At 44.4% G+C, this 25,731-nt stretch overlaps 1 protein-coding gene and 2 non-coding genes across 9 annotated transcripts in view; all 3 read right to left on the bottom strand.

Annotated features, from left to right (window-relative positions):
- Window positions 1-8,385: 8,385 nt before the first annotated feature.
- The window catches only part of CKAP5 (cytoskeleton associated protein 5), a 39,340-nt gene continuing 21,994 nt past the window's right edge, over window positions 8,386-25,731 (bottom strand). For 4 of the 7 annotated variants that reach the window (XM_075837891.1, XM_075837892.1, XM_075837894.1 and 1 more), the window contains exons 10-45: window positions 25,517-25,606; window positions 25,261-25,425; window positions 25,035-25,163; window positions 24,750-24,920; window positions 24,567-24,671; window positions 24,360-24,470; window positions 24,106-24,198; window positions 23,833-24,018; window positions 23,658-23,752; window positions 23,274-23,331; window positions 23,044-23,169; window positions 22,690-22,826; window positions 22,431-22,605; window positions 22,143-22,256; window positions 21,064-21,192; window positions 20,708-20,902; window positions 19,212-19,347; window positions 18,183-18,268; window positions 17,415-17,540; window positions 16,986-17,135; window positions 16,168-16,371; window positions 15,736-15,871; window positions 15,454-15,647; window positions 15,196-15,365; window positions 15,053-15,076; window positions 14,360-14,533; window positions 13,343-13,463; window positions 13,076-13,255; window positions 12,741-12,928; window positions 12,574-12,649; window positions 11,923-12,111; window positions 10,746-10,883; window positions 10,507-10,590; window positions 10,257-10,413; window positions 10,032-10,180; window positions 8,386-9,218 (exon numbers count right to left, since the gene is read on the bottom strand). In XM_075837891.1, coding sequence (XP_075694006.1) covers window positions 8,970-9,218; window positions 10,032-10,180; window positions 10,257-10,413; window positions 10,507-10,590; window positions 10,746-10,883; window positions 11,923-12,111; window positions 12,574-12,649; window positions 12,741-12,928; window positions 13,076-13,255; window positions 13,343-13,463; window positions 14,360-14,533; window positions 15,053-15,076; window positions 15,196-15,365; window positions 15,454-15,647; window positions 15,736-15,871; window positions 16,168-16,371; window positions 16,986-17,135; window positions 17,415-17,540; window positions 18,183-18,268; window positions 19,212-19,347; window positions 20,708-20,902; window positions 21,064-21,192; window positions 22,143-22,256; window positions 22,431-22,605; window positions 22,690-22,826; window positions 23,044-23,169; window positions 23,274-23,331; window positions 23,658-23,752; window positions 23,833-24,018; window positions 24,106-24,198; window positions 24,360-24,470; window positions 24,567-24,671; window positions 24,750-24,920; window positions 25,035-25,163; window positions 25,261-25,425; window positions 25,517-25,606 — 5,010 coding nt within the window. In that variant the 3' untranslated portion in view covers window positions 8,386-8,969. The remainder of the gene's footprint in view (window positions 9,219-10,031; window positions 10,181-10,256; window positions 10,414-10,506; window positions 10,591-10,745; window positions 10,884-11,922; window positions 12,112-12,573; window positions 12,650-12,740; window positions 12,929-13,075; window positions 13,256-13,342; window positions 13,464-14,359; window positions 14,534-15,052; window positions 15,077-15,195; window positions 15,366-15,453; window positions 15,648-15,735; window positions 15,872-16,167; window positions 16,372-16,985; window positions 17,136-17,414; window positions 17,541-18,182; window positions 18,269-19,211; window positions 19,348-20,707; window positions 20,903-21,063; window positions 21,193-22,142; window positions 22,257-22,430; window positions 22,606-22,689; window positions 22,827-23,043; window positions 23,170-23,273; window positions 23,332-23,657; window positions 23,753-23,832; window positions 24,019-24,105; window positions 24,199-24,359; window positions 24,471-24,566; window positions 24,672-24,749; window positions 24,921-25,034; window positions 25,164-25,260; window positions 25,426-25,516; window positions 25,607-25,731) is intronic. The other 3 variants (XM_075837897.1, XM_075837895.1, XM_075837896.1) reach the window with 3 other exon arrangements.
- Window positions 16,023-16,130, bottom strand: LOC142661348 (small nucleolar RNA SNORD67). Its single transcript, XR_012850714.1, has one exon. It is a non-coding gene; the product is annotated as a small nucleolar RNA SNORD67 (small nucleolar RNA).
- LOC142661347 (small nucleolar RNA SNORD67) lies at window positions 17,683-17,789 on the bottom strand. The gene has a single exon (XR_012850713.1). It is a non-coding gene; the product is annotated as a small nucleolar RNA SNORD67 (small nucleolar RNA).

Genomic DNA, 25,731 nt, shown 5'->3' with positions numbered 1-25,731 from the left:
TTGGCTAGGCGAATGTCCTCTTACTCCCTTGGCACCCATTGAAATTAATGGGCGATGCACGGATGAGACGGGTCCTCCAGATGCCTCCTTGTGGCACCTGTCTCCGCTCTGGCTAATAGAGGGGGATCTCCTGCTGGAAACTCCCTCTATTACAAACAACCCGTATGAAGAGGATGACATCACTGTGATGAAGAAGTGGTCTTGGGTGAAGGGTTTTCCTGCTAGAACCTCCAAATTACATCAGGTCGGTATTGGTGGGGAAGTCAAGCTCAAGGTCCTCAGTCCCATCCAATATGGCGCTGAACGTGGCAGTAAAACCTTCTAATATGGAATCTTCTTTATGTCATAAACATTTGTATTTATGACATCATCACATTCATCATCATTACTGCAGGAGCTTCTTACCACTGCCGCCTCATTCATTGTGACGTCACCCACAGTGGTCTGAAGTGTTAACCCTTTAATGACTGGCAGTGTACTTACCACAGAGGCTATTATAATGCACTTGGCACATTTCAAGCCCCTGGTCGTTCTCATACTCTAAAGACGTCCTAATACATAGAAGCTGGTGTCAGGGGACATAAAGGGAAATACATCAACTACAGCCACTGATTTCACCTCTTAACTTCTGTTTAGGGCTCCAGTGAGATGTGTATATTGAGAACATTTGTGTTTATTGAGCATTTCACTTGGCATTGGTTGATTTTCTGAGTGGGACCAGGCGGCCGGATCCCCAGCATTTCAGTTTGTAAGGATTAATGGAAGTGGCCACACGGACGCTTTGTGATGTTAAAAATGTACAAATTTTGATGCACAACAAATTTGCAACTCCTCTAGCTACTTTCAAAAGTGGTGGGAAAAGTAGGGGGAGATAGCCAGGAGGGCTCACTAAACCACTGGCAGATATACTATAATTTACGCCAGAAAGGAATGTAAATGATAGCGCAAACTTTTAGCTACCCATCATATTTATTAATCTGCATGTGTCTTTTTATAAATCTGCCACATTTTACTCCTGCAAAGTCTGGATTTAGACTGGCGTATCAAACACCAGTCTAAAGGGGGTTTTACAATGGGCAATTATCGTGCAGACGAGCGTTCATATAACGCTCGTTGCTGATAATTGCCTTGTGTAAACAGGGGAACGATCAGCAGATGAACGAGCAAACGATCGATCATCTGCTGGTCGTATCGTTTTATAAAAGTGAATATTATCGTTGTTGGCAGCGCATCCCCCTGTGTAAACAGACGCGCTGCCGACATGATAATAATGTATGGGGACGAGTGATCGGAGTAACAACTGCTCGTCCCCATTAAAAGCTCCGTGTGACAGGAGCAAGCGAGCGCCGATCATCGATGTCTCGTTGATCGGCGCTCGCTTCACCGGCCGGCGTAAAAGGGCATTTAGTCAGTCTGCCCCACAGTACATACTTTTTACCGGCTTCCCAAACAAAAGTTGGTGGGGCAGCTCGGGTGGGGGCTGATAGAAGAAAGAAAAAAAGAGAAATCTCAAACTAGCTACCATGGAGTCTGAAAATCCAACCCACATACAGCTGATGGAAAGAAAATCCAGAAGAAAAATACAGGAAAAAAAGAGATGCTTCACAACATGTCCTGTATCTTCACTCTCTGACCTATCAAGAAAGACAGGAAAAAACTCAAAACAAAACACAATGTGGCTAGCAAGCGGCTATCCTGTATAGGGTGCCTGATTAAGTAATCAATTGATGCTGTCTGTCCTATTTTCCAGGAGGAAACCACAACCTCAGATGTGTTATTTTCTGTCCTTAGGGAGCACAACCTACTGTACCTGTCCAGGGCCAGATTCACACGAACGTGGGGAAACGGACGTTGAAAAACGTGAAGTTTTTCATGCCTGAAGTGCCTCCATGCGTGTTCAGTTTTCATAGATCCCCATAGACTTGAGTCTATGGAGGGATCCGAGAAAACTGAACAAAATAGCACAAGTTCTATTTTTCAACGGACCCTTCACACGGTCCGTTGAAACAACGGCCGTGTGAACGGCCCCATTGAAATACATGCGTCCGTGTGACGGCCATTGTTTTAACGGCCGTCAGACAGACGTACTGTATGTTCGTCTGAATTCGGCCTAAGACTCACAATAGATGTGGTTCTAGTGGCTCCTCTTCTACAAATTCTCTGATTTGTTGCGGGGACTGAGACTGTGCGTGGTCTCTGCTGGTCAGCTGGTAAGTGCCGCCATAAGGTGGTTCAGTCGTGATCAGGACCGGACTGAGGCAAAAAAGCAGCCCTGGCACACAAGCCCCAGCAGCCAACACACTCTGTCTAAAACCGGCCCTGGCCCTCAGCCCCCCAGTCACAGTACACAGCGCACGTCGGTCGATTCGTTCCAAAGTGATTTCTGTTGAATGTCGGATTCCCGAACTTTTTTAGGAGGTGAAAATGCTTTCCAGTGGAGCAGCGAGCTCACAGCTTATGTGCTCAACATTCAGCTTTCCCCCTTCCCCATAAAGCAACATCTACGGGGTGACGGAACGTGATACTTGATTGAGTGATAAGTATATTGCTGAAATCTGCAATAATGTTCTGTAAAAGAGAACTGGTTCAGCCGCATAAGTAACTTTCTTATGCAGCAACTGCCTCACTATACCACCTCCACCCAGCGAGGTCTCCTCTCAGACAAGGCCACACTTCAGGATTTGAACCAGGGCCCACACAGAAGACACTGCTTAAGCACCAGACCACCAGCTCAGGCTGATCTCTGTGTTTTCTTATTGTCCCCATAAAACCAAATGTGTCACTTCCAGCAAGAATATGAACATGTCATCTTTGGAAGAATTTGTTGTCAGCAGTTGAAAGCAGAGGTAGCGCACTGGTAAAGATCTCAGCTAATAACCTTGAGTTGTGAGGACCATGTGAGTTCTATCCCCAGGATCTCCAGCCTTAAAAGCAGTTAACTCGCAAGCCACAGTGCTGTCATGTCCCAATTTCATCCAGGGTTTTTCTTGTTGAAGGTCTGATTACCCATTTTTAAAAGAGGTGAAAAACGCATCCTTGCAAAGCTGCCGTGCAGCTAGCTCACAGCTTGCGTGATCCAAGTTGAGCGCAGGAATCACTTCTGTACAATGTGGGTTCTAACCCCCATGTTGTCTTCCTGGTGACCTTGGGCAGCTCCCCCTTTCCTAAAGTACCACCTATGGAGTGATGGATTCTGATACCTGTTTGAGTGATGAGTATATTGCTGAAATCTGTAATAATCTACTATATAAATACAGCTGTCTCAAAAGAGACAGCTGCATAAGTAACTTTCTGCATATAAGTAACCTTCTTATGCAGCAACAATCTCACTGCATTGCCTCCACACCCCAATAAACACCACCCAGCAAATTACCATTTAGGACAATCCACACACCAGGTTTGAACCAGGGGCTGCACAGAAGACACTCACTGTTTAGACACCACTTAATCACCACACCACCAGCTCACATTGGCACCTTGGCACCTTGGCACCTTGGCACCTTGGCACCTTGGCACCTTGGCACCTTGGCACCTTAGCACCTTAGCTTTCTTATTGTCCCCATAAGATCAAATGAAATCATTACTTTCAGCAGGAATAAGAACATGTCATCTTTGGAAGAGTTTGTGGCCGCCACTCAGCAGCAGAGGTAGCGCGCTGGTAATGTTCTCTGCTAATAAACTAGAAGCGTCAGGGACATGTTGGTTCTATCCCCAGGATCTCCTCCTTGTGTCTCAGTTTTGAAAGTCTTTCACCAGTGCAGGTTCACAAGGCGAGGCATCCTTTTAAAGGAGAAATGCATTGCCCTGTTTAGCCGCAAGCCCCCCAGTCACAGCGCTCTCATGAGACAAAAAAGTGACTTCTGTTGAAAGTCATATTACCGCGCTTTTTTTTAATGAGGTGAAAAATGTGATCTGACGGAGCCGTCGTCTTGCAGCTTATGTGTTCAGTCACAACAGTAAATGCCACTAGCACCTTATTAGTAAAATTAGTAAAATGCTTTATCGCCGGCAGCTGAGAAAGATATTCACAGGACTGACGGGCTTTTTTTAAAATGTATATTTCTTTTTAAAGAATGGCAGGAGACATCATGTTCCACAGGAGCGCTTCTTTAAGGGGTGTAGGAACCTCAATATAAATCAAGTAGAAAAATAAATGACAATCAAATTACAAAGACGTGATATTTTTTTTTCCCTTTTAAAGACGATCTTGACAGAGCAAATATAAAGCAAGAACATTTTTATAATTTTTACATGGAAAGAAACCAAACAACAGGAGGCAAAGATGATCATTTTAGGCACAACTCCGAGCAGTAAAGCTCATGTAAAGTGCATATGGTCTTGTCCCCCCCATCACCTTCATTTATTAACCCTTCTTCTCCGCACTGTACAGTCGTTTATACTTCTTATTCTTACTAAAGATATTGCACAAATATTATACAAGAGAACGGTGTCAGTAACATCTAGAGAAGTCGAGTAGTTCATTAAAGGGGTTTTCCACCTTCTGACAACTGATGACCACCGGATAGGTCATCAGTACATTATCTGTTGGGGTCCGAACCCCTGACCCTGTACATATCAGCTGGTCCGGTGCCTCCATGCACTGGACTTACATGCGGAAGCAGCTGGCTCCGGCCACGGAATAGCGGCCGAACTTCTACTGCACGGCCGCTATGCTATGTATGGAGCCAACTGCTTCCGGCTCCGTGCATTTCATTATGTGACATAACATACGGTGCCCACAGGCCACTGGAGTGGTATAACGGTGCGGGGACGGGTGCCGAACCTGCACCGATGATATAATGGTGACCTATCCGGTGGATCGGTCATCAGTTGTCAGAAGGTGGAAAACCCCTTTAACGGATTACGGCTAAACCAATTTTCTGTACCACTTGTTAGAGCCGGGTCACCATAGATGACACATCTGAGAACAGTTTTGAGACCGACACAGATTTTGGTTTTCACAAAGTTTTCTGAACCAGGATTTTTAGATCTTTTAGTCGGATGTTTCTATGATTACTGAAGTACAATTATAAACATTTCATAAGTTTTTAAACTTTTGACAAATACATCAAGTTTATGCAAAGACTCAATATTTACAGTGTTGACCCTTCTTTTTCAAGATCGGCAATTCGCTCTGCCATGCTGGATGTCAGCTTCTGGGCCAATTCTTACCTAATCAGTGCTTGGCATAGATCACAATTTCTGTGGTTTTTTTGTCCACCCACTTTGAGGAGTGACCACAGGGTCTCAATGGGATTGAAATCTGGGGAATCTTCTGGCCATGAACCCAAAATATCAAAATTTTGTTCACCGAGCCCCTTAGTTCTCACTTTTGCCTTGAGACATGGTCCATCATGGTGGAAATAGCATTGTTCATCACCAAGTTGCTGCTGCTGGTTGGAAAAAGTTGCTCCTGGATGGTTGAGCAACCCCACACATGAATGGTTTTTAGGATGCTTTACTTTTGGCATGACACAGAACTCATGGTAGCGCCCACCCTGTCTACTCTGGACAATCATTCTTCCAAATGTCCAAAACAGTCTGAAGGGGGCTTCATCAGAGAAAATAACTTTGCAGTCCAATCCCGGTACTTCCTGCGGAGGACTGGGGCAGAGGACTGTCCTCAATATTGTTCTTGGAGAGAAGTGGCTTCTTTGCTGCCCTCCTTAACACCAGAGCCCCCTGTAGATAGTGCCCCCACATATAGCGCCCCACATGACATCGCGCCGCTAGCATCGTTGAAAGGCGGATTGGCATGGCAAATCATTGTAAAGCAGGTACAATTTGTGCAGGCGGGGGTGGCGGCGGCTGTTTCAGTGGCAGATTCTAGCTTTTCTGCTGCCTGAGGAGAAAATTGATCTTGATTGGCATTCACCTGACTGTTCTGCATTACTACCAGCCTTCTCCATTGCCTTGTACTCCCTTGGCATGCGCGGTGCAGCGATGAAGGCGGGCAGACTACACCTCGCTGAATGGTGCGCGCTCATGGCGTACAAGGCAATGGCACATCCAAAAAAGTTGGAGGAGACTTGTAGTGATGTATAAGTCAGGGGGATGTCAACCAAGCATGGAAAGGTGGGTTTGCAGTTAGGACTATGTGACTACAGGATAGCGACACACGAGTTCATACAGGGCACCCTAGAACTTGTCCTAAGTCACCATGGTTATGCAGGAGTTTATTCAAGGGTATTTTCAGTGCCCAAGCAGGACGACAAGCACAGGTTGGGGATACACCTCACTTACCTAAACAAAATTCTTTCTAAAGAGAAAAATCAAGATGAAATCGGATTGTCGTTCTTAGGCCAAATTCACACGAACAAGCGTTGCGGGTCCCGTTAAAAACGGGGAGGAAAACAGGACATGTTCTATTTTTACAACGGACCCTTCACAGTCCGTTGAAACAGCCATGTGAACGACCCCATTGAAATACCTGCATCTGTTACAGCCATCGTTTTAACAGCCGTCACAGTCGTATACTACTATCGCCATCTGAATTCAGCCCGAAAGGAATACAATAAAACAACTTCATGGCTACTATAAACCCAGAACACATCATATTCCCATCGTGTGTTCACAATGAGCAAGCACAGGGGATGTGTCTCTGCTCTCAGATCGTCCTCACCACAAATGCGTCAGGCTCCGGTTGTGGTCCTAATAAAAATAATATTATTAATATTTTTATTATTAATAAAAAAAAGTTGGCCCCAGGCAGAGTTGCCAACTGTCCATAAATTCTTGGACAGTCGGTAAAAATAAGGGTCTCCCCCCATGTCCAGACAAACTAATGCACCCGTAATTTTTTTTTTCTTAATTTATTTATTTTTTAAGTTCAATGAATTTGTGTCAATTATTGGGATTGTAATGATCATTGGTTTCGAGGTCACAGTACTTGGTGCTAATGTATTCACATCACTCTTCTAGGCTAGAGACATATTTTACGTAAAAACTTTGATTTGATGCGGTGTTACAAATAAATTACAAAAAAAAAAAAAAAGTGTTTACTGTCTGGGATTGTTGGATAAGTGGTCCAAAAAAAAAACAAAACCCACATACATAATATATAGGTCGGAGAAGATTCCCGTTTTACCTTGCAGCAGCGATGATTTGCCTATATACTCACGTGACCACTGCAGCCAGTCACTGGGCTCAGCGTCTTCTGCTGTACACCACTAATGGCCCTTTTATGTGCCAATGATCGGGAAAACAAACATCGTTCCCGATCATCGTCCGGTGTATCATTTATACAACACAATATTATGGTTGTCTGCAGTACATCTCCCTGTATAAACCGGGAGCCGTGCTGCAGACATGACAGAAGCGCATGGGGACAAGCGATCAGGGTAATCGCTCGTCCCCACACACTAGGGATTATTGCTCCTTGTGAAAGGAGCAAACGAGTGCCGAATAAGCTATCTCGTTGATCAGCACTCATCTTACAGCCAAAATTGGCCGATGTAAAAGGACCCCAAGCCAAGGCCAGTCATAGGCTGCAGCTGTCACATGGTTATACAGGCACGTCATTGCAAGGTAGTGTGGAGCGGCGGAGACCATCGCAGCAGCAGATTTCAGATGATTAAGTTAATTTGTTATTTTATACCATTTCCTCCATTCAGTTAATTTTCCTGTGATCTCACAAAGCCCCTTTAAGAATCGGTACCAAATGACTTAAGTGTTTTTATGAGCGTCGCCTCAACCAATTACCTTAAAACGTACCCAAGAGCACCAGACGCAGGAGAACGCTTCATCTATTGATTGAGACCTCCCCTGCTCCCCCCTGAGCTTCTGCTATGGATATAGAACCTTCTCATCTGGAGCTCGGGACCCAAAGACCATTTCAATGACACTGGAGACAGTTTTTCGATCTTCTGCAAAGCTTTTTTGATGTGCCTTAAAGACCCGCTACCAGCTTAATCTTTGCCAGGAGAATCAGTACCTTGAGCCAGTACACATGGCATCCCACAGCCAGAACCCTTCTCTTAGATCATATTTCAAGGCTCTGCAAAGCATTGGACAATGTCTCTAGCGCCACCTATAGGCAGCGACCCTGTAAGTTTGCATTGTTGCTTCTGGAGGAAAGACATGTAGCACACAAACGACCAACCATTTTCACCAGTCTTTAAAAGAGGTTCTTCACTTTGGACTATCCCTCCTTGGTAGAAGGGTTCCTTGACAATAAGTAGATTACAGTGTCTCCCTGCTAGGAGAGTGATCAACTGTAAGCAGGAACACTGGCAGCAAGTGTTTAAGTTCCCTGCAGCGCCACCGCAGGGGAAATTAAGCATTACACAGTACACAGACAACCCATTGATATGGATGGGCAATGTAGGACAGGACAGGTCCCCTATACACAATATTTGTCATCAATAAAATTTACTCCAAAAGGAATAGTTTTAAAATTATTTTATTATAACGGCCCATGAGAATTAAAACGCCAGACTTTACGGCTCAGAGCGAGAGCTAGGTGGAGGTACACGGCCTTTGTGGATTAGTTACTGTAATGTACAGGTCAAAAAAACACTGGAGCAACTGAAAAACAGCGTCATTTACAAAGTACTCACTTATGTCAAACTTTATTTACAAAAACATTTTCATGCCATGCCTTACGATTCCATACAGAATCAGCGATCTGCTGCTTTAGGTTAAATTAAAAGCAAGTCAAAAAACAGCCACATAGCTACAAATATAAGAGCCATGGTAATGGACGATTAAAACTAGACACAAAAAAGGAGTAAAGAAGTTAGTTATAGAACAGGTCGAATGTACACTAAAACACAACGGGAGTCCGAACGGCAATATATATATGTACAAATACTCAGCCACAGAAGATGTTGCTCTCCCTCCCCGAGAACAAAGAAATGCACAGTATGATACATAAAACAATAGGCCTAGACAAAGCCACTGAGCCAAAGACAAGACTCCTAGAGAGTGTAAGAGGAAGAAACGTCAGCGCGAGGCTTAGAGCGAGGTAATCACTTTCGACTACTTTTAATTCTTTCCAGTCTTTTTTTTAAGTCGTCGATATTGGCTGTGGTGGCCGAAGAGGTGGTGGACGATGTGGTGCTGGCATGGGTCTGGTTGGAGTCTAGATCCAAGTGTTGGAACGTGTCACGTGACTCCCGGAGCTGGGAGAGCTTGCTGTGTAGCATGTCAGTGGAGGATACCACTGACGGAGTAGAGGTCTTCGAGAGCAGGGAGCTGAGTGGAGGCCGCTCATCCTGCTAGAATGAGACAGAGGGTATGGAATAAAAAGATTAACGACGAATCATGATCTGGTCATCCAAGAGCAAAACTATACACGATATCAATGCGCTCCAACCTGGTCAGATCATTAGATATAGTCCAAAAAGGTGGAGCCCCCCTTTATATCAGAAGGCTTATGGGGTCCTTACTAGAACGCTCAGTCTTTATACAAGATCTAGAAAACCTGGACCACAATAAACGCCACCTCTAGACACAATACTTACGTTTTAGCGTGCGTACTCGTGTTTATGTAGATTTTTTTTTTTTTAACCACGAGAGATACGCAAACAGCTGAGCAGGCCACTGACTCCTAAAGAGACGGCAGCACACGACCAAAAACCTCTATATTCTACACAGATGGCAGAAGGCCTATTGCTGGAATACCTCTTTAAAGGCAATATTCAGAGACAATTTGTACACAATCTGCAGCAAATCCACATAATACTTGTGCGGATTTTTCTTTGCATGGCATTAATAAAATCATCCACCTTGCTGCGAGGATAGAGGTTGTCAATTTGAAAACCTGCCTCATACCCGGCTATTTCCAGCACTCCGTTTGTCAGTCAAACCTTGAGTGGAGCGGCTGGCGCATGCTCAATTCCCGCTCCACTCAAGCTCCTCCTCACTAGGGGTTGCAGTGAGGATCTAGGGGGTACAGGACACCCAATCGGTGGAAGTCCCAGCGATCAGGAAATGATCATCGCTCCTGTGGATAGGCAATAATTTAGGGTTCTGGGTAAACCCGTTTAAATGGCATGTTCACTTTTGCAGTCACTTTATCAAGTCTTTACCTTGGCATTATCGAGCCCACACCTCAGGCGCAGTATTTTCAGCCTCTCCAGATAGACGGAAGGTCCCACCTCCTCTCCATTGGCATTTGTAGCAGAGGAAGCGCTACTGGTGACTGCTGGAAGAGTATTTATTTCGGTCACATGAGAACCTGTCAAACACAGCAGTCTGTCATGTAAAGCCGTAACCACGTGAGAGAAGAGAAGACTTATCGCTGAGGGTTTCACCTGTAGAAGTGATGCGGGTCTTTCCTTCCCGCTCCATTTCAATGAGACGGAGTCCGCGTTCCACATAGCTCTGGAAGAACTGGGAGGAGTTCTTGAGGAAAGGTTCAAGGTCTGCATCCGAAAAGTTTTTCTTGTACTCATAGAGCTCAGCTAGACCCTACGGGGATAAAAACTTCACACTTAAAAAACAAAAAAAACACACGACCCCTGTGCAAAAGGTCTTTCCAAAAAGCTCACCGACTGCCCTTACCTCCTTGGTGTTCTCTTTAGAGCCAATCTTCTTAAAGATCTCAGCAAGGAAGTCACTAACATTTGCTTTTGAAGCTTTTTCCTCCTCGAGAAAAAACAAAACCAGGCACTAAGTCCACAACCCTCTGGCAGACACCGGTCTTCATACAGTACTTTGCCAACACATGTAAAGCAGCTATAGATATTCGCGTCGAAAGCAAATCTAAATCTGTCCATTAGGCCAGTGGAGGATCAACTCACAGTGCGGGATGCTCCTTTTTCGATCTCCTTGTCGGATTTTGAACCAGTGCCGTCTATCGAGTGCTTCATAACGCGGAGGAGGTGAGTCTCCAGCTCAGACTCGTGCTTATTCTCAATCATACTCAGGTGATCCATGATCTGAAAACAAAACGATTCTAAAATATTTCATACATTGAAACAGTTAACGGTGTTACCCTTCCCCTTGTCAATAGGGCGTGACCTTCACAGTCTGACAACACTGACTGGTCCATGTCGGAGTGGGTTGGCAATCCGCCCATTGAGAAGTAGAAATGGTAATGCCCAGTTAATTTATTCATATGTTTCCAGATAGAATAACAGGAACATGACAAAGCAGAGCGCTAAGAAAATGCCACAGCTCTCCGACATTTGGCATATATAGGGTATGGCAGAGGTTGGGTGTGGGGGGGGGGGGGGTGCAGAGTATGGAGCGTGCTGGCTGTATGTTATAGCTGACACTTTAAAAGGCTCTTCCACAACATTATAAGCAGCCTATATTGTACATGATGTGATCGGCGCTTATGACCTATATTAGCTTTATGCTAAGGACTTTCTTAATGAACTGGGCGTTTTACTTTTTGGCCAAGTGGGCGTTGTACAGAGGAATGTATGACGGTGACCAATCAGCATCATACACTCCTCTCCATTCATTTACACTGCAGATAGCGATAAAGCTAGATCACTATGTGCAGCCACATACACACACATTAACGTTAATCAAGTGTCCTGACAATGAATATTCACAATCCTGACACTTCTGTAGAGTGTGTGATATTTACAGCAAGGGAAGCGTAATCTCACGAGATTACGATGTAACCTGTCATTTAAAACGAGATTACGCTTGCCTTGCTGTAAATCTGACAGACGCTACAGAAGTATCAGGATTGTGAAAAGACATCACGTCCTGGCTGGAGGTAATGTATATTCACTGTCAGGACACTGCAGTAACGTTATAGTGTGTTTATATGGCTGCATATAGCGATATAGCTAAAAAAAACAAAAATGTGGAGGGAAGGGGGTTAATTTAGAATACAAGTATTTACAAAAAAAAATAAAAAATAATTGTATTGGAAAAGCCTCCTCAAAAGGACTATGCAGCCAACACTAATAAAAGTGGAGGCGGAGTGCAAGACCACATAAGCGATCACCCGTTTCCTACCTTTGGGCCTTTAAGCTTGCACAGAGTGTGCAGCAGAGTCTTCAGAGTCCTCATTGGCAGCTCACTCTTGTGTTGCTTTAGCTTCTCTTTGGGCAGGACCCTCATGAAGTTGTGGATATCCAGCAGAATTCTGTCCAGATTTATATTATTTATGGCTTCAGGGAGAAGTCGAATCATCCGCCACAGACACTGCAAGTAGAAACAGGACAGTAACTAAAGAGACCAAGGGAATAATATATACCCAACTGATCTTATGGGGCAAAAATCTGACAGCTTATTATGGACATTCCTTTTGCGCAATTAAGATTACCATACACCTCCAATAGCAGTCAGTCGAAAGCTCATTTGTATGGGGAGGTCAGGAGGAATAGCGGTCAGACACTGTTCGGCGTGCGTGCGCAAATCAGGAGAAGAATTATCTCCCTTAAGAACAAAGGATCAGGCTTGTTGAAATTTAACATACAAACAGAAGTCGGGGACAAAGGGTTGGGTAAGAGGTTTAATCAAATTTTCAGTTTAGCAGATGACGGGATGATAGGGATCACGTGCCCAACACTTTATGAAGGTAGGAATCTAAAAACACTGTCCAGAACAGAATTCTATGGTTTTACTATAGATCGCATTGCTCCACCCAAACTAGATAACAATTACCTTCATGACGAGCTCTGAGAACTTGGGTGAGCTGGCTGTGGCAAGTAGGCTGTCCTGAAGAAGCACCAGGAGGGCACTGCAATGACAGATACGTAGGTCACAAGAAGTAGAAACTCCTACCCAATACGAGTTACAGATCGCCATTATCTAGAACCACAAGGCCGTACCTCAATATATTGGTTTGGTCGGACTTCTCTAGCACTTTAGCCACAAGGAGGTTGACTGAACGCACAACTTGTTGTCCCTCTTCTAGATCTTCCACCCTGGAGTCAAGCATTAGGGCGATAAGACCATTCATCAAGTCCTTCAGAACTCCTGTGGAAGCTTCCCGGGCCAGACAATCCATCTGAAAGAGCTGGGGGAAGGGGATGGAGGAGTGTCAAACTAGTAAGGGATAACACATTAAAAAAATAAAATAATAATAAGACACCCAAATCTAAACTAGGATAAAAGAAAATGAGAATAAATATATAAAATACAATTTCCACAAACGCCATCTTACTGATATCATGTTGCCGATGATGCAACTGTAGAGACGTATAATATCATCTTTGTCCAGCCGCTCATCTGCCATATGGGTGTTGTACACAAGACGGAGCTGCATAAAAGTAGCAATCAAGAACTGATCTATGTGACCCGACATGGCTTCTGCTTTATCCTCCTGACGCAAAACTTCATCAATCTGTAAACAAAAAAATAAAAAGAAAGCATTTTGAAAACTGAACCTAACGAAAATGTATTCTCACTGAGCAGAATAAGAGTTTGTTACCTGAGCTAGAGCCTGTATACTGGTATTAATGTCACCACTGGCAACTTGGGAGATCACAAAATTGATAGTAGAAGCCGTGTTACTGTGCATGTCATCAAAGTGCGGGGATACAGCGCGAATCCTGTGGGAAACATACAATGGTCAGAACTTTGACGACTGATTGCCGTCCACAGCCTCTCCCATTGTTATCACATGGGTGCTGTGGCTGCCATAGACAATGGCATCTATTGGGATCAGTAATCTTCAATCGTTGCTGCTGCCACAGGAGGGAGGCTGCCAATCACAGCCGTCCTCCTGCTGGTGATAATACAGACATGGCTCCTGTGCCCGCATTTGTTCTGTACATTTATGGCATGGGTAAGGTGTTAACAGTTGCTGGCAGGTTCCCCACTTTAAGTCTAAGGTATTTGCTTAAAGTGTAGCTAAATGTTTAACAAACTTCTGACATGTCATAGTGACATGTCCTTAGTTTTGATTGCTGGGGGTACGAGCACTGAGACCCATATCAATCGCTAAAACAAAAGCAGCTGCAGCGCTCGTGTGAGTGCTCAGCCTCTTAGTTTGGTCGGGATTTTTGGGAAATCAATGTATCAGAGGACGGACTCAATAGTAAGTCTGATACATCAGCTTTCCGGAAAAAACGTTAGATACCCTTTAAGGCCTGCTTCACGCGGCCACGTTTCCAAGACTTCTAGCATCAGTCATCCACGATGCTTTGAATCACTGCTTCCCTGTAGTACTACAGTCCCAAACACTATTACAGTAGAGGACCGTACTCCGCAGGGAGGCAGCGGCTCGCAGCATCATGGATGACTGATGCTAGAAGTCTGGGTGACACGGCAGACATATGGTCCGTATCTCGAACCGAACACTGGCACGTGAAGCCGACCTAAATCTGTTTGAGAACGTTTTATGCTGAAAACTGCAACAAACACAAAACTGCCAGTATTTTTTCCACTGCAAGTAGCCAACTACTGGGGCAGGATATACATCTACGTGGTACAAACGGCAACTTACTTTGGTTCTGGGATTAGGACTGGTTCGAAGATCTCATCCAGCTTGTGCTGAACTAATGCTGGCATCTCACACCTCACTGTGCCGTTATCATTCTCAATTTCATCCAAATCCAACTGGAATTCTCTGGGAACCATATGGGTTGGTTCTGGGTGTCCTCCCATGTTCCGGGCTTGACTGTGGAGAAGAGGAGCCACTTCAAAAACTATGCTTTGACTGTAAACAACAGAATGAACGAAAGCCTAGACACCAGTCAACCCCGTTAAAAATTAAAATTTTGTATGCCTGCAGCCACCACTAGAGGGAGCCAATGAGCTCCCCGCAATCCGTTCATATATTGAACTCCATACAACAGTATGCAGTGAGCTCCCTCTAGTGGTGACTGGGCAGACAGAATTTTATCATTTAACTGTTCGGAATTTGAAGCGTTTTATCAGAAAACCATTTCAATGATCACTATATAAAGAAATCCACATAAAGTATTGAATCCAGAGACAATATGGTGTTAAATGTAGACAATTACTTTAAAGCAAAAATCTTCTTTATCTGTCAAAATACAATGTGTACCCAGGGAGGGGTTACAGGCATTTTTTCCAATACCATGATCCTTCTAAAAGACTGAACGGTACAACACTAATCTGGACATTTAATGTGTTGATGGTTTTGCAGAGAAATAATCCTGAGGACAATACTTACATCCTATAAGTGCGGTACATGATTCTGTCCAATGAAAAGCATTGATAGAAAAACAGAACATTTAGTGCTTTGCTAATTACTAACGGACACACAATACAAGAGTGAAGGACCAGATGCATTTCAATACTGGCTCCTGAACCTACTTCAGTTTGGAAGATATGTCTTCAGGAGGGGCTTTCCGCAGCACACTGGCATTGGCACTCTGGACACGCTGAGGTTTCTCTTCTGGTGGTTTGGCTGGGGCAGCCGCAGCCTGTTTCTTACCAGCACGTTTAATCCTCTCCTCTAGCATGCTCAGGTCTTTCTCAGAGAGCTGGAGGGGAGAAATCCATATATAGAAGCAATGAATAAAGTCGGCGATCGAGGTGGTGAGCTTTTATCGGCCAGACGGACATGCTTACATTGCCTATGAGTTTGAAGACTTGCTCTCCATGGACGTTGTACACGTTGACTATGGTGTTGAGAGCAGCATTGCGCACAGAGTTATCTCGATCTCCTATGTGTACCGCGATCTCCTTCAGAGCTTTGGCAGGTGTTGGCTGGCAAACATTCACACCGTAGGATTCGACCAGGCAGCCAAGCTCCTCCAGGCACTCTGTGCAGACAGACAAAACAGAAAATGAAGGGAAAGCCACATCGGATACCCTTAGGAGCTGTATATATACACACGTTGCACAGCTAACCTGCTCTTTGCTTGGAGTTCTTGGACTTAATCCCATCCATCACAAAGTTGAACATCTTGCTGGCTGGGTACACCTGGCACATCTTGCTCAAAATGGCACGCACATCCTTTCGTACAACATCTTTTGGCTCGCCTACCTGTGGAAGAGACCAGAAGCATGGGTTACCGAGATCCCAGAGACGAACCCAAGGGTTAAACATTCTATGCTCCTTGCAGGGGTTTTTTGTACTGCAAATGTAAGCACTGAATACTGCAGTATAAAATAAGCAGACTAGCGGTGGGAGAGCTATGGAGTCAGCTGGCCCCTGTGCATATGGTTGTGTCACCACATTAACTCTGTGGGGTACCACAGTACACAGCACTGCAGACCCCTTAATGCAACTCATCATCCTCCAGCAGCTTCTCCCACCACAGCCGACCAGACACCACTCACCTTCAGCAGCAGGTACGGTATGAATGAGGTGGCCTCGAGCTCTGTAAAATGATATTCCTCTTGGCTAAGCATGGCAAAGAGCAGTTTCAGGTATTCCAGGACCTTCATCAAGACACTGGTATTGGTGTCAAAGAAGCGTAAGGTAAACCATTTAAGAATTAGGTCCAAGCAGCTAATAACTCCTTCCTTCTCAGTCTCCAAGTGCTAATAAGGGAAACAGAACTCAACTTAAAGAAAGCTTAAAAAGGATATTTAAAGGGGTTGGCTGCTTTCTTCTAAAAACAGCACCACATCTGTCTACAGGCTGTGGGTGGTACTGCAAACTCAGCCCCAATCACTTCAATGGAACTAAGCTGCAATACAAGGCAACGCGTGGGCAGGTGCGTCAATTTTTAGAAGAAAGACTTAATCCTGGACAACCCCTTTAAAACCTCTAACTTGTCTGAGAGATTGCAATATTGCAAAATCTCAAACCAAACATGTTAAAAACAACAAAACTCTTTGCATCAGTTAAAGGGGATCGTCAGGAAAAACACTAAGCATATGTTGTATTAGGGCAAACTGATGCTTTTTTTTTTTTGGAGGGGGTTGCTAGACACCCTGTCAAACATTGGCGGTCCCTTCAGCACCAACAATCTGCTGACCGAGTGGATGTCAATGTGAAGCAATACCGCTGGCAAGTTAACTGAAGCAACTATTGTGGGTAGGAAGGACACGTATGTGTCTGCACAATGTCAGAAGGTGACCAATTCTTGTAACAAGCAGAACCAAGACCTGACCGGAATATTAAAAGCACTATGAAAAGAATCGTTACTCACATCAGTCATTACAGCCAAGGCCTTTATATGGCGCTGGAAGTCGGCATGAAACAGCTCATCTTGTAGCCATCTTGCAAAACAGGTAGACATTTGTGTTTTTAGCTGCTCAATGTACTCATCACGAGGAGCTGGAAAATTCCATTTCAAGACCTGCAACACAAAGTAATAACGTAGACCAAGTCAATGGGAGATTCCAAACCAGACCAAGCCCAATAACGGAATAGGTGTTGAATGAAGGCATCGGGAGTCTTGTAATACCATAAACAGCACATACAACACAGAAGGCATTGTACTTTATTAAGCACGTCAGTGCAAATACAAGTGTCAGTTTCCTACAAACCGCGCCTACACCCACGACACGGACCCAACAGTAACACAAGTGAAAAAGGATATTAAAAGCCCAGACAGACATGATTCACCATAACTCACCTTCAAGGCCTTCTCGTCCTTCAACCTCTGCTCCTTACCATTGGGAACGACTATGAAAATGGGTCCGGACCGGTCCTCTTCATCCTTCACCAATGGCTTGCTTGGCACTTTCTTGGCGGGCACAGCCTAAGGGCAAACACAGGGAAGATTAATAAGGTACGGACTATGACATCTTCCCATGTGGCTCATGGCCAATCTGGCAACATTCGGATGTCTTTAAGGGTTAATCTTTGGTGTACCAAGGAAAATGAAGAGTGGTGTGAGCGTTATGGAGTCAGCTGGCCCCTGTGCACCTGGTTACGTCACCAGCTTTGGTCTGAAGAGCGAGCAGTGCTCGGCACTGCCGCACCCCGCGTGCAACTCATCATCCTCCAAGCAGCTCCTTCCATCCGGAAGTTCTACATGTACTCAGTATTGTGCATCATACACACCATGAAGTGCAAAGATAGAGAAGTACACGCAAGTGCAAAAAACCCATTCCTAGAAGTGCCATTGTGTTACCGCCTGCTTAGCTGGCTTGGCTTTGGACATGCTGGTATTAGCTTTCGTTGGCGTCATACTGGTATTACCATCTGATGACACAGATAGGTTCTATAGAGAGAGTACTGTGGCTTTAAAGAGCAGCAAGAATATTTCTTTTAAACGGCATAATGCATTTTTAGAGAACACAGGGGTTCAAGTATACAATGAAGAAATACGGCTAACATTAACGGGAGATTTTCTGCATTTATAGTGTGCAAAATGTATTCTTAAGAATGGAGAACATACCTTTCCCTTAGCTGCTGGGGCACCTGGTTTGGTCTTCTTTGGGTCTGGCTTACTCTCTGAAGCAGGCGGTCCAGAATCGCATACAACTATTGAATAATAAAACTATTAGGGAAGCCGGCAGGAGACGTCTTACACTAGCAAACGAGAGAAGGTGGCGTTATGCTTAAACATACGCCAGTACTGTCCCACGATCGCTCAAAGTCTACGTATCAGATCTACACCCATGTTCCTGATCGCCACAACACCCTGTAAGGGTATGTTCACACACTGGAGTTTTCAGGCATATTTCGGGGCGTAAAAGCCTCGAAATAAGTCTGAAAACCAGTAAACGCCTAAAAACCATCTGCCCATTTAATTCAATGGGAAAAAAGGAATTTCGTTCAGGCGGGGCGGATTTTTACGTAGCCCATAAAAAAAAGTCTAGAAAAGGCGTTTTCAGCTTTAAAAACGGCTGAAAATCAGGCAGTTTTCTCTGGAACCAGCGCTGCGATTTTCAGCCGTTTGTGACTCAGCGTGTGAACATACCTTTAGGCCTAATTCATGCATTGCAGATTAAGGCCCCATGCACACAACCGTAAAAAATAATAATTGCGGACCTCAATACGGTCCGCAATTACGGACCCGCCCGGTTCTATTGGCCACGGACACCTTTCCGTATAGGTGTCCGTGCCGGGAATTACGGAGCATGTCCTACTTTTCGATCTTTGCGTTGTATGGGAGCACGGCCAGAAAACGCAGCCCGCGGCAGCCGGACTTGCAATTGTGGGTCGTTATTACAGGCACGGCCGTGTGCACGAGGCCTTAGTCAGTATTTTGTAGCCAAAATCAGCATTGGATGCAAAGACAAGTCTAAATCTTTCCATTAAGATTTCCCTTGTGTTTAGAATCCATTCCTGAATTTTGGCTTCAAAATAAGATTGCAAAAGTCGGGTAAAATCTGCAATGTGTGAATGAGGCCTAAGAGCTGCCTGCTCAATACATGAATCTAAGTCATAAAGACAATGATTAGTGAAGACTACGCATACATACCAGCTGCAGGAGCTGACGCTTGCGCTGACGCTCCTGCTGGTTTAGAAGAGGTCTTGCCTGCTGGTGGAGCAGGTTTGGCTGGCATGTTGGCTTTAGCCTTCTCCAGCAAAGCGACGACAATGTCCTTAGATGCAGGCTAGAAGAGAACGCGTTGTGTTAGACACTGGTAATAAGGACGTCACAGACCATCACTCCACAAAGGGAGATCTTCAGGATTCAGCAACATTATCCCTCATGTATAAACCGTGGTATTTTAATCCAATGTCGGAGTGAAAATTCCGCTAAGTTTACCAACATATATGGCTCCAAATTTAGTGCAGGTACCGTCAATAAATTTGTCACCACATACACCACACTGGCTAAAAGGATGGCACTTTTTCTACGCCAGGATCTGCGTGGAGTGGAGATGCAACTTACCCACTTTTACAGACTGACCTGCAGGTTGAAAACGGTTAATCAAAGTCATACATACGCTATTTTGAAGTACAAGAGAGGGGAAAAATAAAATAAAACGTGGGCTGTTACCTTGGTCATGCACGAATATGTATAAACCTTTCCTGGCTCTCCCACCACTAGGACGTCCTACTTCTGTATTTAACTTTTCAGGGTAAGCGGTCGTGTGTGTACATGAGGAATAACTATTTCTGGCCATTGCATGACTTGTATTCTGCATTATTTAGCAGTTTTCCCCTCTGCAGGCTCTAGTTTTCAGTTGTCTGAGCAGTTTAACTGTGATCAGGTCTTCCATATACCACACACAGAGGGGAATCCCGCTTCCTTATCTCGATCACATGTATATAGAAGCATGGAGGAGATTATAAAGCAGTAATGAGCAATGTATCAGAGAATCAAGCAATGGCGCGAGATATAATACTTCCTAGAAGCTGCAGCACATCTGTCTCTCTCCTGTCTCTGTTTCCCCCCTCCATAGACTATGGGCAGTAGCATCAGAGTCTCTCTGCCCCCTCCACCCATCTCCGTAGACTTGTATTAGCAGGATGTCTGCCTCTGCTCCCCCTCCCTCCCCAAAGACTTCTATTGGGAGGCTGTGAAGACACCACACCCACACTTCCTGCCTAACCTAAAACTTTAACAGTAAGTTACAAAAATAAACCTCAAATATACTATTAGATTAGCTAGATGGTTAAAAAACAAAAAAAAAAAACAGTTCATGTCGATTGAAGTTGTACAGATATGGGTAGGCTCACTCGCTGCAGACTTGATGGGGGGGGGGGGAATTTATAGCACAAGACACCCTATTTCAGCCATCTAAATGGGGTGGTTTCTGAAATCCCCATTTAGACGTATGGCAGTCACAGAAACGTCTGCCTCGTGCGAACGTACCCTCAGACACCTTCTACAAATATAAAGTCAAGCACAAAAAAGCCATTTTAACTTCAGGCTTATGCTGAAAGTCTCCACCAGTGAAGAGGACTAATAAAATCCTTATCCCACTCATATCATGTAGGACAATGAGAATGTAAGCGGCTTCTTACCTTGAGTTTGCCAGTTGCTTTAGACATCTTTTCAAATCCAATATGCATCATAAACATGGGCAGAGCCTCCTGGGCTTTCTTACGTACATCTCCATTACGGTCTTCCAGGCAGCCAAACAAATAGGGAACGCAGAACAGTAGATCTGAGGGTACAGTACGCAAGGTAGGAAGTTTATCTGTCAGCCATCCCAGGAGCTACAAAGAAGGAGAAATATTTTAACACCAAAGAGATCAATAAACACTCAATATCTGTGCAAATAAGTTGGAAAAAAGGCAAAAATTCAAATGGTTAAATACAGGCAATTGTGCCACGTTCCTATATAGTAGTTTATAAATAGAAGCAACAAAATTGTTACCTCTTGTCTAAGGAATGGATTTTCTTTTTTCAGTTCCTCGGAGAGATCTTCCCCTTCTAACCACTCCTTCATACCAGTTTGCTCTACCCAAGAATTAAGGGTTACCAGCGCTGCTGCTCTGATATTTGCCTAACAAAAATCAAACAGATACAATTGAACATCAATAAATTGACTACCAACCATATGGGTTTGTCTTTCAGACTTGGGCTCTGTTCACACGTGCGTCCGGATTTCCATGTATAACGGAAACCAGGATGTAGTGCTGTGTTTGTCATAGGACGGATACCAATGGCGTCCGATGGCCCTCATTGACTTATAATGGGATCCGTCATTTTGACGGGAAAAACAGTTCCATGCAGGGTTTTTTCCCCATCGATTCTGAAACGAAGGCTCGGAACAGAGCCTCAGACACTGGTGTGAACAGAGCCAAAGAAAAACCAGACAACACTCCCTTAAATGGGTTGTCTCATGAAGCTACTGGCCTCACATGATTGCTGTAGCAGCCGGGAAATGGGAGGCCATTTCAATTATATATAATATATGGACGACTTGAGTCTGCAGAGTGAGGCGCTCATGAAGCTCTCCAATATGGCCAAGACAAACATTGAGGATGATGCAGGTATTATAGATAATGGTTCATAGTAGAGTCAATCTTAAAGGGTAACTAAACGTCCAAACTTCTGACATGTCATAGTGACCTGTCAGAAGTTTTGATCGGTGGGGGTCCCAGCACTGAGACCCCAACCAATCGCTAAAACGAAGACGCAGAAGTGCTCAGCCGCTTAGTTGCGGTTCGGCTTTTTCCGGAAACCAATGTAGCGGTGTACCGACTCAATAGAAAGTCTGAGCCCGTACACCGCTACATCAGACTTCCAGAAAAAGCAGAACAAAAACTAAGCGGCTGAGCACTTCTGCGGCTTTGTTTTAGCGATTGGTGGGGGTCTCAGTGCTGGGACCTCCACCGATCAAAATGATCGGACAGGTCACTATGACATGTCAGAAGTGTGATGAAGGTTTAGTTACCCTTTAACAAAGAAATTTAAAGATAATTATAAATCAGGATGTATTCGAGAGCTCACCTTGCTATCCCCCAGGACGGTTATAATGGGCATACCCAAGTTCTTAACATGCTGCTTAATATTGGAACCCATGGCTGTGGCAAGCTGTTGCAGGATACCCAAGGTCTGCTGAACCTGTTAAATAAAATCATGAAGGTAATTTGGTTTGCCCGACTACAACGCATCATATCGTGGCATTAGGATTTAACAAAGAAACGTCAGCAGTGCAACCTACTCTTCAATATGAATAAAACAAACAGAGTCCTTAATAGTTTATGGCTATAGAAGTTACAATATGTGAATACGTACGAGGATCTTGTTTGAGTCACTGAGACGACCTTTGAGGGCACTTGGAAGTTCTCCGATATTCGGAAGGATGAACTTGGCCTCATTAAGGATTGTTGTAACTTCATCTAAACCTTCCTTGCGGATTTTCCAGTTTTTATCTCCCATCTTAGACACCAGGTCAGAAGTTATTTTGTCACTAGAGAAAATACATGGTTAAAAGATGCATCCCGGAAAGGCTTCCGTATATGCCATTGAAGGCTCAAAAAAAGCGTAAACTTACTTGATGTCCGCCCGTGGCAGAAGATCCATGATATCAGCGGGAGCCGCTTCCTGCTCCTCCCCCTCCTCACCGTCATCTCCTCCTGCACCAGACTTGGAAGACCCACGGGTTGAGGCTGGAGGAGTCTGTCCCTTCATCTGTTAAAATGAAAACTTTAAGTGATGCAATATCACTTAATACCCAGACGCACATCACACCCAAATGTCACTGCCCACTGAGGCTCTGGGGTCCAGTGCATATTATTCAAGCCACAGAACTTAATCCACATTTAAAAAAAATAAATAAAAAAATAAAAAAAGTGGTGATGGAAACATCTACAACATATGACCTAAAGTGGTGCGGGAATGCACTTACCTTCTCAAACTCTGCATCAATTTGAGCGAGAAGAGCCGGCTTTTCTTCTTCAAAGAACATTCGCAGTGGAGCTCCCACATACAAGAACATGACACCCAGCAACGCGATGGCAGAAGTCCTTATAGCCTGCGATTATATGAGGTTATGAGCCAGAGGAACTCAAAATTAAAAAAAATAAACAAACAAATAAGCACAAAAAGCCAAACCTCAAAAAAACACAAGAAACTTACAGGGTTCGTGGCAGCGAGTGCAGTCTTGACATTGCTGATGAAAGCCTTGACATTGATTCTGAAAATACATGGGTATTAGTATAGTGTGTTTGTAGGCAATACATTTTTCTAGTTATCCTTTCCCATATTTCAGGCCTCGTGCACACGACAGTGTTCGGTCTGATATACGGACCGCATGTCGGCTGCATTTCCTGGACCGGACACAGTTCAGAGAGCCGGGCTCCTAGCATCAGTCATCCCTGCCTCCCCACGGGAATACGGTCCAGTACTGAAGAATATTTTCAGTACAGGACTCCCATGGGGAGGCAGTGACTCACACGGTCATAGGCACGACGCCTCAATGAATACAACAACAACAACCAAAAAAAAAAAAAAAAAACTTACCCTGCGAAACCAAACTCTTTTATTGCATTTGAAAGCCAATTCAGGGTTTCCGATTGGTTCTTAGGATTTTTCTGTGCAAAAGTCAAGGAGACCACCTAAAATAGAACATGTAATGGATGAGATTGCAGCTCAATATCCAGTAGTAAGCGGACACACATCATGGTTAGTCCATTACCTGCTCAGCAGTCCAAGGAAGCGTACAGGCCTCCGCAATAGCGCTAAGAGCTTCCTTGGCATTTCCTCCACATTTCACATCTCCAACTTTGTCTACCAGCCCATCAAGGACCACATTGGCAGAAGTTTTTGAAAAGTTGCCTTTCTGAGCAATGAGAGCCACAATGTGCAACTTCATTTGCATGACCTACGAGAGACAGATTTTACAACATAGTTTGTAGATCTAGAGCAAACTTCGTAAAAATCACAAAAGGGGGGTAAACTGGTGACAAACCTGAAAATTAGTTTCTTTAAAACCTGGTTTCTTGGCCAACATTTTGACCAGTGCTTGGCAGGGAATGTCACTCCTTTCCATTGATTCAACAGCCTGAACAGAGACACCGCAATAAATCATAAGATTCCAAAGTAGGTAAAAAAAACACAATTTTTCTACCAATATTAACCCCCCCCCCCTGCCTTCTCCCCCAGGTCTCCGGTTTCTATCCTATGCTTGCTGCTATTGCCCATGGTCTCAGGAGGGTCGCTTACTTTCTGGAACTCCTCCGTGCTCGCCAATCTTTCCTTCCAGTTGCTGCTGTCCATCTGCTGCATGCAAGTCGCAGGAAGAACTGCTGCCGCCTTCTCTTCACAGGCCTCTGGCTACAAGAACAGCGATCACTTAGACATGTCACAGAACAACCACAAAACCGCTTCTCTGAAAGTACAAGTTACCCAGAGAACTTTCACAATACTTACAGAGAGCTCTTGTTCAAACACCTCTTTGACATCTGCCCCCTTCTTTCCCTTTGCTGCTCCACCCCCAGACGCTGGGGCTTTACCCTTCTTCACCAGACCTCCAGCCTTAAAATTCAATTCAAGTTATTAAAAGATTTTAACCTTTCGGTGGTAGAGAGTGATCTATACATTGACGTCACGTACCTTGGCAGGTGGTGCTTTTTTAGGTGCCATCCCAGGTTTAGCTGCCTCCTTATCACTGGCTGCACTTAGCGGCGCCGCTTTCCCAGGAGCAAGTGCTTTGGCTTCTCTCTTTTCTCCAGGTACCGTTTTCTTGCCATTGGCTAGTTCAGCTTTGTCGGCACATTCTTTGATCTGTGTGTGAGGGGGGTCAGTGCAATTTCTTAAAATACTAAGACTATGTTGGCAGCCGTATGTTCAAGTACAGGTTACACTAGGTTTTAGAATTACCCAATTAGATCAGCTTACCCTGTCAAGCTTCAGCTTGTCCACATCAGCAAGAAAAGGGTTAACTGCTTTCTCGCCAACTACTTTTTGAGCTGTACCCAGGGCTTCGAAAGCTGCATCTCGAACTTCCAGAGCAGAGTCATTGCAGTGCTGCGGTGCAACCAGACAAGCCAGTATTTATCACATTCCAGTATACTAAAAATCAATCAATTCTGTAGACGACACCATCTTTGATTTCAGATTTTACCTTCAGGAGTGCAGCGCAGAACGGCTTTAGTAGACTTTTCGGCAGAGTTGTTGGAGTGCAGTGGCGGAAGCTTCTGGCAAGGAATAGAGAAGTCTGCTGCTTTATTGCCGGGTTCTTGTTATCCATGACAGCGACGACATCTTCACTTATGTTCTGTAGTGTTGTCTTAAAGGAGAATGGCGGTTTATACACATGCATAAAAAAAGGCTCAAGACCACCTAGACACACACATGGTTAAACCACAATGATCACTTACTGTGAGAAATATGGCATCAATGGCCTCCTGCAGGGCTTGTACTACTTGAGGCTTCTTTTCTTTAAACTTCTCTAATATAGCTGGCACAGCCTTGAAAAAACAAAAAAAAAAAACAAACAGTATCTTAAATAACGAAAACTATAAAAAGGCAACCAATTCATTTACAGTAATAAGCAGGGGGTGGGGGGACGACAACAAAAAAAAAACCGCAACTT

Source organism: Rhinoderma darwinii, chromosome 9, assembly GCF_050947455.1.
Source record: "Rhinoderma darwinii isolate aRhiDar2 chromosome 9, aRhiDar2.hap1, whole genome shotgun sequence".
In the NCBI taxonomy this organism is placed as follows: Eukaryota; Metazoa; Chordata; class Amphibia; order Anura; family Rhinodermatidae; genus Rhinoderma; species Rhinoderma darwinii.
The sequence above is the reverse complement of the archived record's forward strand: the minus strand, read 5'-3'. Positions and strand labels throughout refer to the sequence as shown.